At 44.2% G+C, this 12020-nt stretch overlaps 1 protein-coding gene across 2 annotated transcripts in view; it reads left to right on the forward strand.

Annotated features, from left to right (window-relative positions):
* The first annotated feature begins 24 nt into the window (after positions 1 to 24).
* Positions 25 to 12020, forward strand: part of PSMF1 (proteasome inhibitor subunit 1) — a 46319-nt gene continuing 34323 nt past the window's right edge. Inside the window, exons 1-3 of one of the 2 annotated variants that reach the window (XM_081256286.1) lie at positions 25 to 300; positions 6551 to 6703; positions 8223 to 8305. In XM_081256286.1, coding sequence (XP_081112412.1) covers positions 172 to 300; positions 6551 to 6703; positions 8223 to 8305 — 365 coding nt within the window. In that variant the 5' untranslated portion in view covers positions 25 to 171. The remainder of the gene's footprint in view (positions 301 to 6550; positions 6704 to 8222; positions 8306 to 12020) is intronic. The other variant, XM_081256287.1, reaches the window with a different exon arrangement.

A 12020-nucleotide genomic window follows, 5' to 3' on the forward strand; every position in this document is an offset into this window, starting at 1 on the left:
CTTCCGGTGGTCACACCCCAACGCCGAGCGTCTCCATTTTGGTCGCGCAGGTGGAGACTCGGCGAGAACTAGCGGAGTAGCGGAGCGGAGTCAGCAGAAGTGTGAGGGCCGAATCGGCTCACCGCACTTCCTCCCTTCCTTCCTCCGCCCGCAGAAGCCGGGGGCTCTCTCATGGCGGGCTTGGAGGTACTATTCGCGTCGGCGGCGCCGTCCATCACCTGCGCGCAGGACGCGCTCGTCTGCTTCCTGCACTGGGAGGTGGTCACGCATGGCTACTACGGCTTGGGTGCCGGCGACCAGGTACGCCACGGAGCCGGCCCGGGGCCAGTGTGGAGGGGGTAAGGTGTCTTCTGCCCAAACCCAGAGGACCGGAGGCTCGGTCCAAAGTGCCTGACCTTCCCTCCTCCCAGGTCTGGGTCCTAGGAGTCATGACACCATTGGTACCTTTAGTCTGCGGGTCGGGGAGGTGCTCTCTTGTCCTAGCCTAGCTGGCACAACACGATTTGAAAACCCAAGGACAGAAACTCGCTGCAGCACAGGCTGGCAGTCTCCGAGGCCGGGATTGTGCGGATCTGGCAGCGAGACAGGGGTTACTCTCCTGAGTACTCCTCACCTACCCGTGCTCCGCCAAGCTCCTTCCCACGCTGCTGGGTGGGGTGGGGCTGTACCCAGTACTACCCTCCTCATACTGTAGTTGAGTGCACACCAGATATCTGGATCCAGGCACAGGTATGTGGGGAGGTTGGGCCGACTCAGCTCCAGTCAAGGGCCCCTAGAGCTCAGACACCCTTCACGCTTTACTGAAGGACCTGGTGCAGCCCACTCACCGTTACGGTCTTCACTCCGGCTCCGGGGGAACAACCACCTCCCACACACGTACAGACATGCACCCTGGGTGCAGGGCCAAGTAAGTTTCCTCCCCAACAGCTGTCCCATCCTCAGGCTCTGCCTCTTACAGCAGGGGGCCCTGTGGTCATCCCCAGAGAGCCCCAGGACTGGCGGGCCCAGCCGGCCTCACTAATTCTTTGCCGTAGCATTCTCCCGTCTTCCCTGCCCCTTCCCTGTGACTCTCCCCCTGTACCTCATTGTACACACCAGCTTCCTGTGAGAACTGGGCCTGGGCCCCTTACTGCCCCTTCATTTCCCTTCTGCTCCATCCGAGAAAATATCCTCCCATACACACGCTCAGGACTCGCTGCCTGCGCCTCACTGTCACTCTCTTCTCACTCTCAGAACCTAGACCGGCTCTGGGGAGCAGGGCGCGTCACTCCTTTCATCTTACGGTGAGATTTTAACCTCACTCTCATTTCTAACTGCTTTAGTTCTCAAATTCCCTAATCCTTTTTTAGTTTCTCAGATATACATCCAGCGTCTTAATCTTTCCTCTTCTGACACAGAGCTTTAGGGATCCCTCCTCAGACACAGTTTACACATCCTGGGCTCCTAGAGCCAGGTTCGCCCCCCCCACCCCCACTGCTCCATTTCTCTGTCCCTTAGAACTCGTGACCAAGACTATCACACCCCCCCTCATGCTTTACCCTCAACGACAGGAATAAGAAACACAAGAACTGTCATGGATTTCTGGCCCTTGCCCCCCGCCCCCTAGACCTCAAGTGTCTACACACAGTAAACAATTCCACCACCGCCTCCAGGCTCACGGGAAAAGAAGGACCAGCTATATACACACACACACACACACACACACACACACACACCCCACCCCCACCCCCACCCCCACCCCCCCCGGAAGCACGAACCATTCTCCCTCCCAGATGCCTTTGTTCCTGGCCTTTCTGTTCACCTTTTGCTTCATTCCACTTACTTGCCTTTCAACATTTCAGACCTTGGGATCAGGTAGAGGCAGGGCCCAGAATCATGAGTGTCAGGTTTCCACTTTTAGTATGTAATCACCCCAAAAGAAACCTTACGTCCCCTGGCTTGCCTCATTCCAGCTTTCTAATCTTTAACAGCTCTTTCACTTGCCCCAGGCATTTCATTTCACCTTTTCCTGGGACATTCTCCCGGAAAGCTGATGTGTAGGATGGTGCAGGGGACAGTGGAATTGGAGAGGGGGTAAGACTTGTTCCTGACCTTGGGGCTCCCCTATCGACTCTCAGCGCTGCCCCCCCACCCCTCCCTGCCCCTTGCCCTGTCCTTCAGATCTAACAGGTTTGCCCTGCTTTCTCCCCTCCTCATATACCTCACTCTCTGTATTTTACTCTCAGCTAGCTACTGCTGCCCTGACACACTGTTAGAACCTCTCCCCCCAGGAGCAGGAACTTGTTACAGAGAGCCTGTGTGACTCCCTTCTCTTCTTCCCCTTCCACACACACGTATCAACGCTGCAGATCTGCTCCCACCACTCGTCCCCTCACAAATCCTGTCAGCAACTCTGTCTGAGTCACTTTGACAACTTAGGGACATCAGTTCATGTAGGTCATTGCCTCCTCCTAACTGGCACCATCCCCTTGCCATGTACTCCAGGCTTCCAAATTTTCAGAAAGAACACAATCTCATTTCAATACTGGTCTAAAAAAATAAATAAGAGATACTTAGCTGAATCCCAAAGGTCCATCAGTTCCACTCTGTTTATGATGCCACATGTCGAGTTCATGCAAGCCAGAAAAAGATGCTGGCTCCAGACATCTTAGGGGAGGCCCGGGGGAGTGCAGATGGGGGTCCATCTGTCCACCCCAGTGCTAAATCAAGCATGTTCCCCCATGGGGGGGTGGGCATTTGTTCTGCACACTAGAACATGGTGTGGTTTTGCTTCTCTCTGCCCCTTAAGTGCCACTGGAATTCAGGTTGCACTTGTCCTCCTCTCACTTCTGCTGAGTTTACTTTCATTCAGAGTAGAAACCTTTTGGAGGTGTATCTTTCCTATTAGTTTATTTAAGAGAGGTTTTAGTTTTCCAGCGTGGGGCCAACAGTCCCAGCTGAGACCAGTAGTATTTGCCAAGTTCAGAGGATGTTTATGTTGCCTCTCCAGCCACCTTCTGCTTCCCACCCTTCTGGGGGTGATATGAGAGAGGAAGGTCCTGAAATTGTGTACTTGATCATTTAATATGTTGACAGTTAAATAGAAAGCTAAATTGTCTGCTTTTCTCTTTGGTTTTGTGTCCTCTAGTACAGGGGAATTGTGTACATAAAACTTGATTAGAAGAGCAATACAACTTCAATAAAAATTCAATATTTGAATTTGTATTTCTTTCTTGAAGTCGGCACCGCTCCTCATAAGAGCTTTACAACTGTGTCAGGTGGTTTAAGTAGCAAGGGAATAGAGACGGCCATAGACTTAATTTTGAGAATATTGTTTTCTGTTGTAGGAATCTAAAGGTTATGACAAAAGAGAGAAAATGCCCCACATGATCTTCTTTGGGTGCATTTTAGCCCAGAGACACTGGAATAAACTCATGGCCATTAAAGAATATTTCCAGCCTCAGGATTTTGCCTAAGGGGACAACTATCTTTACTTTTGGGTGGCCCATCTAGGGGACCTGGCTGGGAAAATCTTCAGCCATAGTGTGGGCAATCAGGAGCTCTGAATGCCAAACCCAGCTCTGCACTTGACTTACCATGACCTTGGGCAGTTTTCAGCCCCCCTTAGATTTTTTTTCATCCGAACGAGTTAAACTACACAACCATGTACTTTGGCTGCTTTCCAATCGTAGCTCTTTGGGAGGTCTGATATTTGATGTCCCGCTCTAGAGGGCAGTTGATTGCCATGTTTGGCTTGATATCACCAAGGCCAGTCTCTTTCAGTCCCACCTGTTTTCCCATATCAGGGCAGCCCTTGAGCTGGGGAACATTGGTTCCACTGCAGTGAGAGGTATCAGCCTCACTAGGCCCTAGGATTCTCTCTTGCTCTGGAAGCCTGAGGTTATGGGAGAGTGAGCAGGCTGAATTATTTAGAATAAATAAGAAGAAATTCTGGTGGGTTGAATGCTGTACATGGAGGGTATAAATATAAATTCAAAGGCCCTTGATAGAACAAAGACAAGACATGTCATCAAATTCTTGGCTTCCAAAGTAAACCTTAAATCCAGGACACTAAACATGTTATAGGAAGTTTACCCAGTTGAGGGTGAGGGGATAGTTTCTCTTAGCAGAGTGGGCTGATGAGTTTCACTTTTGTTTTCTGTCACTCTCATTTCTCTGCTTCAGGCCTGTGAGTTTCCTTGTCATTTAGCCAGGTTTGAAACCATGCCAGTTGCAATGTCTTGAATTTTATTTGGGACCACTTTGCAGCTTGATTCCTGAGCCCCAGAGGTGACCAAAGCGGAGAGGCCCACGATCTCCATTCTTGGCCTTCCGTTGTCCTTGGTGAGGTCTGAGGTCTGTGTTGCTGGATCTTTGTCTTGTTGTTTTTCATCTTTGGTCGCACTCCCTCCCACCGTAGTCTCATGAATACAGATCTTACCAGTCCGCTTGCTGCGTGTTTAGCTGTAGAACTATGCTTCTATGAAAACAATATATAGATTCTTTGTGTGTTTTAAAATTTTTTACATAAGTGGTACCTGGCTGTAAATCTCATTTTAAAAAAACTTTTCTTTGTCACATTGTTTACTTTTATCTATAATACTGCAATTAGATCTAGTTTGTTCCTTCTAACTGCTATACAGTATTCCACTGTGAACATATTTTGCATTTTAACTCCCATTCGGTTCCTCCAACAGCGTTGTGATGAAGATCCCTTGTCATATTCCCTGTGCCTCTGTGCACAGAATTTCTTCCAGGAGTGAAGGTTTTGGGTCACGGGGTGTCGGCTTACGTCATTGCACTGAATATTACCAGATTGCTCTCCAAAAGGGTTGTTAGAGTGTGAACGGCCACCAGCAGCACCTGGAGGTTGCCATTCTCCCCACACCCACACAAACACTGGCAAAAAATAGAAAAACAGATAACAGCAGTCTGATGGGTGGATCCTGGTATCCCATATTTTAGCCTACGTGTGTCTGAGTGCTAGTAAAGTTGAATGATCCTTTATGCACTGTTAGCTGCTCTTATCTTTTGCTTGTTCATACCTTTTTCAAGTGGGTTCCCAATTTTTATTGTTCGTTTTCCAGGCATTCCCTTTTTGTACTAGTTATTAATTCTTTTCTTTTACAGCCACAGCACATAGCTCATCCTAGCCCGTGACTGCCTGTTAACTTTGTAGTATCTGTTGTTGATCTGGAGCTTTAAATTATGAGCTGTGTCAAAGACAGCACTATTTTTCTTTTGTGGACTCATTTAAGAAATCTTTCCCCACCTGGAAATCACTGTATTAGTTTTTACTATAGAGGTAGTTTGAGAACTATTTCTCAAACGTTAGTATGTAAAAAGAAAGTCCTGGGATTTTTTTTTTTAAGAAATGAGGCCATCACAACTCACAGTGATGCATTTTTATACCCATTAGGTTGGCAAAAAATTTTAAATTGGACAATAGCAATGTTGCTGACCACGTGGAACAAGAGCTCTCATACATACATTGCTCATGGGAGTGTAAATCATACTTCTTTTGAAAACAATTTGACTTTATCTTACAAATTAAAAGTTCTTCCCCTAGAGATACTCTATAGGAGTTCATCCATATGTGTACTAGGAGATGTGTACAAGAATGTTCATAGCGTTGTTTATAATAGCAAAACAAATAAACTGGAAGCACTCCAAATATCCATCAACAAGTGAGTTTGTAACTTGCAGCATATTCATGCAATGATGGGCTATATGGTTGTGAACTATATAGCAAGAATGGAGCGCTGTACAGTGAGTCACCTATAGTTAAGTGCATTGACATGGATGAATCTCAAAACAATATTGATTGAAAATGGCAGATGAAAAAAGTGATGCTGTTTATATAAAATTCAAAAACATTTGAAACAATATATTTTTAGGATTTGTGTATAGTAACACAACTATAAGGAAAAGTAAAGAAATTTTAAAAACAGCTTAGTGATTACCCATGAGGAAGGAGGAGGGAGATTCATTGGGGATACGCTACTCAAGGCTTGAGCAGGATTGGCCACGTTCTGTTTCTTAAGCTTGCTGTAGATACATAGGTGTCCATTTTATAATTCTTTTTTTGTCTTGTACGTCTGCTGTATTTTGTTTGTATGAAAGTTGTTCATAATATTTGTTAAGACACTGCAGTAGTCTGGAGAGGTGTACATTAGAATCTGCAGTTTTAGTCAACACTTTTGTGATCCCTTTGCAGATGGCCTGAATTCCAAACTTCGAGAAACACTGTCTTAGAATTTCACAGTATCCCTTTAGGTGACTGGCCTTATTCTTGACAGGGGGATAGAGAAGAGATTGTTAAACCAAGGCTACAGATTCTTGACAGGTTCCAGTGCTGTGTCACAAAGGCAGTCACATATGAGGGAGGATCACTAGAGCAGGAGTCCAGAGACCCCAGACCTCTAACTTGCTGTAGGACCTTGGACATTTTACTTCTCCTGACCTCCGTGTCTTCATCAGTGAAGTGAGGGAGTGGGATTAGATTATCTGTAAGGTCCTTTTTAGATCTGAGGTCATGATCTTTCACCTCTCATCTCTGGTGTCTTCTCAGCCCGGTCCCAATGATAAGAAATCAGAACTGCTGCCAGCCGAATGGAACAACAATAAAGACCTGTATGTCCTCCGGTATGAGTCAAAGGATGGGTCCAGAAAGCTCCTTGTGAAGGCTGTCACTGTGGAGAACAGCATGATCATCAATGTGCTGGTGAGTCCCTAGGACACAGAGGGGTCTGCTGATGGGAGTAGACCTTGGGATCGCCTTTTTGAAACCCATTTAAGAACCCTCAGTGTTTGTGAGGACTTTACTCAGTGATCCTACTTCCAGAACTTTATTCTGAGGCCAGGATCCTAAATGTAGAAATGCTTTGGGTTCAGAGATGTTCCCTGCCTATTACTGTAAGAGGAGGGACTTTCCATCACAGAGGAATAGTTAAGTAAATAAGGGAAATCCATTCAGGGACAGCTTGGGAGAAAAAAGCTTATTGTAGCCCCGGGGGCTACTTTTAGTTCTTTAGATAAGCTTAGCTTTCTGCTGCCTTGGAGCCTGTATACTTCTTGTTTCCTATGCTGGAAAGCTCTTCCTCTGTACCATTGCCGCCTCACACAGATACACACCATCCACCCTTCCTTTAGCCTGACTGACTCCCTCTTGTTTTTCACTTACTCAAAAAGTTCAGTCCTGACTACTTACTCTCGTCTGCCAGAAAAATCTAAATTATGCCTCTGCTTCATCATTTTATTTTCCTGCCTGGTACTTAACACAGTTTGTAATTAGTGTACTTATTTATGCTTTGGTGTAATATTTGTATTCTACCACTATAGCAGAATATTCTGTAGTCTATGTAATATAGACTATAAGCACCCTGAGGGCAGTGACTCTTTTTTTAATTTTGGCCTGGTTGTCTGTATTTTTACAAAAGTATCATGCAGTCTGTATTGTGCTGGACTTTGCTTTTTTCCCCTCAATATGTTTTGGAGGTCTTTACGTGGGAATGCATATAGCTATACCTTATTCATTTTAGCCACTATGTAGTATTCCGTAATACCATAATTTGTTTATCCCTCTCCCTTTTGATGAACATTTAGATTTTGTATCACACAGGGTTCTTAGTTAACAACAGAATCCCGTCAGGTTTGTTTAAACAGTCAGGTTTATTCACAGAACTGGGATAACTCACTGAATTGTTGGGAGGGCTGGAGAAACAGTTCCAAGGCTGGGCTTCCAGGGCATTGCTCCAGACCATGCCACGGAAACCACTGCTGCTGCCACCACCCCAGGGCATTAGGTACCGGCTGACTGCCAACCCAGGTGCCCCTTCTCAGGAGCCACTGATGGCGTGACCCCTGCTGCCTCTGCTGCTACCCTCGATAGCAAGACGTCTGCCCCTTACTCAGCCTGTTTATCCATGGTGCTCACCTCCAAGTTGAAGTTGTGCATCCGTTTAGCACCTCAGTTACATGCCTGTGTCCAAGCTGCAAAAGAGCCTGTGAAGTAGGTTTTTCTGGGCTCTGCCTCAGAAAGGCATTATTCCTAGATCAGAGAAGTCCCCAAGCATGAGAGATGTATTTCGTCTATTACAAACAGTCCTTATATATGTCTCTTTGTGCCCATATGTATTTCTTTAGGTTGAGTATTAAATTGTTCCTCTCCCCCCACTGCCCCGCCACTTACTCATTAGACCAGAAATACCCCAGTCTCTCATTTTCTATTTTCATTTTTCTAGGAATATGGCTCACAGCAAGTGTCAGACTTGACCCTGAACTTGAATGATTATATCGATTCAGAACACCTGGTTGACTTCCACAGGTATTTCTAAGGGTTGGCCTTTCCCTGGGAAAAAGAAGAGAGAACCAGTGGCCAGATATAAGGAATGGACTTGAGGTGTCAGAGAATGGAGGAGGGTTAACAGAAGGATCTTTCTCTCTTGGGCACAGTCACTTCTCATTTCTCTTCTCTGTTTATTTGAAGAGAAGATTCACGTAGGAAATGCCACTTGAAATAAAATGATGCAATCAAGAGTCCACGAGTCTACAGGGTGGAGATGGGGCCTAGCCAGTGGAGTCAGTCGGAGTGAGTTCCTAGGAGGAAAAAGTGTACCTAATCTGGTACACTCCATCCCCCAATTTTTAAAATAGACTTCATTTTTTACAGCAGTTTTAGGTTCACAGCAAAATTGAGTGGTAAGTGCAGAGAGTTTGCTTGAACCTCCCCGCTGCCCTGCACTCTCACAGTCCTGCACCAGAGTAGTGCATTTGTTATAGTTGATGAACCTACGCTGGCACACATTATCACCCAGATTCCATTCTTGGTGGTGTTGGCATGTGTTTACTTTTGTAAGAAACTGCCAAACTGTCTTCCAAAGTGGCTGTACCATTTTGCATTCCCACCAGCAATGAATGAGAGCTCCCCGTTGCTCCACATCCTTGTCAGTGTTTCAGATTTTGGCCATTCTAATAGGTGTGTAGTGGTATCTCATTTTTGTTTTAATTTGCAGTTCCCTGATGACATATGATGTTGAGCATCTTTTCATATGCTTATTTGCCATCTATGTATCTTCTTTGGTGAGGTGTCCAGGTCTTTGGCCCATTTTTTAATCGAGTTGTTTTCTTATGGTTGAGTTTTAGGAGTTCTTTGTATATTTGGGGTAACAGTCATTAATCATATATGTGTTTTGCAAGTATTTTCTTCGAGTCTGACTTGTCTTGACTTTTTATTTTGAAATTTGCAACCCCACAGAAAAGAGGGTTTGCAAAAATATTACAATGAACACCCATATATCTGTCACCTAGGTTCACCAATTTTTAACATTTTGCCACTTCTGCTTGGTTTTTCTGTATGCTTTTTTGTTCTTGAACCATCTGAGAATTATTTCCAGACTTTATAAACCTTAACCCCTAAATATTGCATCATGTATCGCCTTGTTCTTACACAGACATCCTCCTGTTACCACAATCAGGAAATGTAGGATTGATGCATTAATGTCATTTAATACACAGTCCATGTTCAGATTTCTGTAGTCATCCCAGCAGTGTCCTTTTTAGCTAGTCTTTTGGTTTTAGATTTGAGGTATTTTGTTTCTTATCCAACCAAATATCACACATTGCATTTATTTTCATGTCTTTTCAATTACCTTTCATCTAGAACAGTTTCCTAGACTTTTGTTGCTCTTAGCATTGGTATTTTTGAGGACTTGAGGTCAGTTGAAGACTTGAGGTCAGTTGTTGTTTAGAACATTCAGATTGTTTCCTCATCCTTTGATTCAGGTTGAACATTTTCAACAAGAACACTGTGTAAGGGAAGCTGTGTTCTCCTAAGTGTTTTACATCAGGCACGTGACATCTATCTTATTGTTGATTTTGTTCAGTTTGATCATTTGGTTATGACAGTATCTGCCACCTTTCTCTCCAGTAAAGGCATCTGTTTTCCTTTGTGTTTAATAAGTGATCTGTGGTATTATATTAGCAGCCTGTGAATATTCTGCCTCCCAACAGTCTTTTACCTAGTGATTTTAGCATCTGTTGATGATTCTTGCATGAATCAACTATTACTGTGATGATTATAAAACAGTAATTTTCTATGTTTATAATTCTTTCTACATTTATTAGTTAGATTTTTTTAATTAAAAGCTTTCTGTTCTCCGTCACCCTTATTTTTAATTAAAAAAATTTTTAATTTATTTTTGGCTGCGTTGGGTCTTCATTGCTGCACGTGAGCTTTCTCTACTTGAGGCAAGCAGGGGCTACTCTTTGTTGTGGTGCACGGGCTTCTCATTGTGGTGGCTTCTCTTGTTGCAGAGCACGGGCTCTAGGCACGCGGGCTTCTGTAGTTGCGGCGCACGGGCTTAGTTGCTCCGCGGCATGTGGGATCTTCCCAGACCAAGCTCGAACCCACGTCACTTGAGTTGGCAGGTGGATTCTTAACCACTGCACCACCAGGGAAGTCCCTATTTTTATTTTTAAAATATCAAAATAGACTCCTGGGTTATTTTTTATTCAAAGTTATATTCCATTTCTGTCATTCTTTGAATGTTCAACTTGTTCCAGAGTTGACCAGTAGGAATTCCCTCAAGCTACCTCACCTGTCTTTTTGGCATGTCACCGTGTCAGAGCGTTTTCACACTTCCTGGCACAATAAGGTGTTCTGCCCTCACTTTGTACTTTACTTGCCCCTGCCTTGAAACCAGGGATTTTTCTAAGGAAACATGATTTCTGTTGGTGGGTAATAAGTTTCCAAAATCTGGGCCCTGAGTGTGCTCATTAATATGAAGGATGTCATTGCTTTCAGGCTTTTTCAGAGAACAGCGCTAGGAAACTTTCCTGGAGTTTTTTTTTTTTTTTCCTTAACATTTCAAACTGATACTTTTATTTTTAATCTAACACTGCAGGATTTGTATTCTCTTATTCTGTACTTGTAACTCCCTTCTGTGTTGAGAACCCTGATGCCCAACAGCCTCAGAATACTCATTTGTTTGATTCTAAAATACACACAGATAGTTTTTGAACTGCTACATCAGTGCCGACCAAGAACAGATCTACTAAGTAAAGTCACAAATACAATTTCTTTCCAGTTCTTTTTGTCCTTTGACTGTGTCCCACCGAGCATATATATCGTCAGAGTATTGTGTTCAAAATGTACTTAGATTTAATGCTCGTTGGTCCATCAGTGTAATGAAATTATCTGTTTGATAGATAGTTGGGTGCATTTGTTTCCACTTTATTCCATTTTGGGGACTTTGTCCCCATCCTCATTGACCTCTTCAGGGTTTTGGAGGAAGCTTGGCATCGCTATAAATTCAGTCGTGAGAACTGCCTAGAAACCCTGTTGGAGTTAATTGCATCTAATCAGCGATAACCATCTTTAACCCGCTCCACTTCTCTCAGACTTCAGACAACCTGCCCACATCGTTCTGGCCACCCCTCTTTGTCTCCATCCTTCTTTCATGTATCCTCTATGTGAGGAAATCCCAACTTCCACTCCTGGTCATCACCCTCCAGTCGGTTTCCCACACAGCAGTTGGACCAGCATTTTTGAAACACAGATCAGGTTATGATTAAAAGTCTTGCTTGCAATCCCTCAGTGATACCACCTCACACATGTTAGGATGGCTACTATCAAAAAACCAAAATAACAATTAGTAAGGATGTGGAGAAATTGGAACCCTTGTACACTGTTGGTGAAAATGTAAAATGGTACAGCAACTATGAAAAATGGTGTGGTGGTTCCTCAGAAAATTAATTACCATATGATCCAGCAATTCCACTTCTAGACATATACCCAGTAGAACTGAAAGCAGGGTCTCAAAGAGATAATCATGCACCCACGTTCACAGAAGCATTTTTCATAGTAGCCAAAAGGTGGAAGCAGTGTAAGTGCCCATGAATACCTAGGACTGATGAACAGATAAACAAAATGTGGTATATACAGACAATAGAGTATTACTCAGCTTTAAAAAGGAAGGAAATGCTAACAAATGCTTCAGCATGGATAAACCTTGAGGACATTGTGCTAAGCCAAATAAGCC

This window comes from Mesoplodon bidens (assembly GCF_964165515.1).
Source record: "Mesoplodon bidens genome assembly, chromosome: 15".
NCBI classification, from domain to species: Eukaryota; Metazoa; Chordata; class Mammalia; order Artiodactyla; family Ziphiidae; genus Mesoplodon; species Mesoplodon bidens.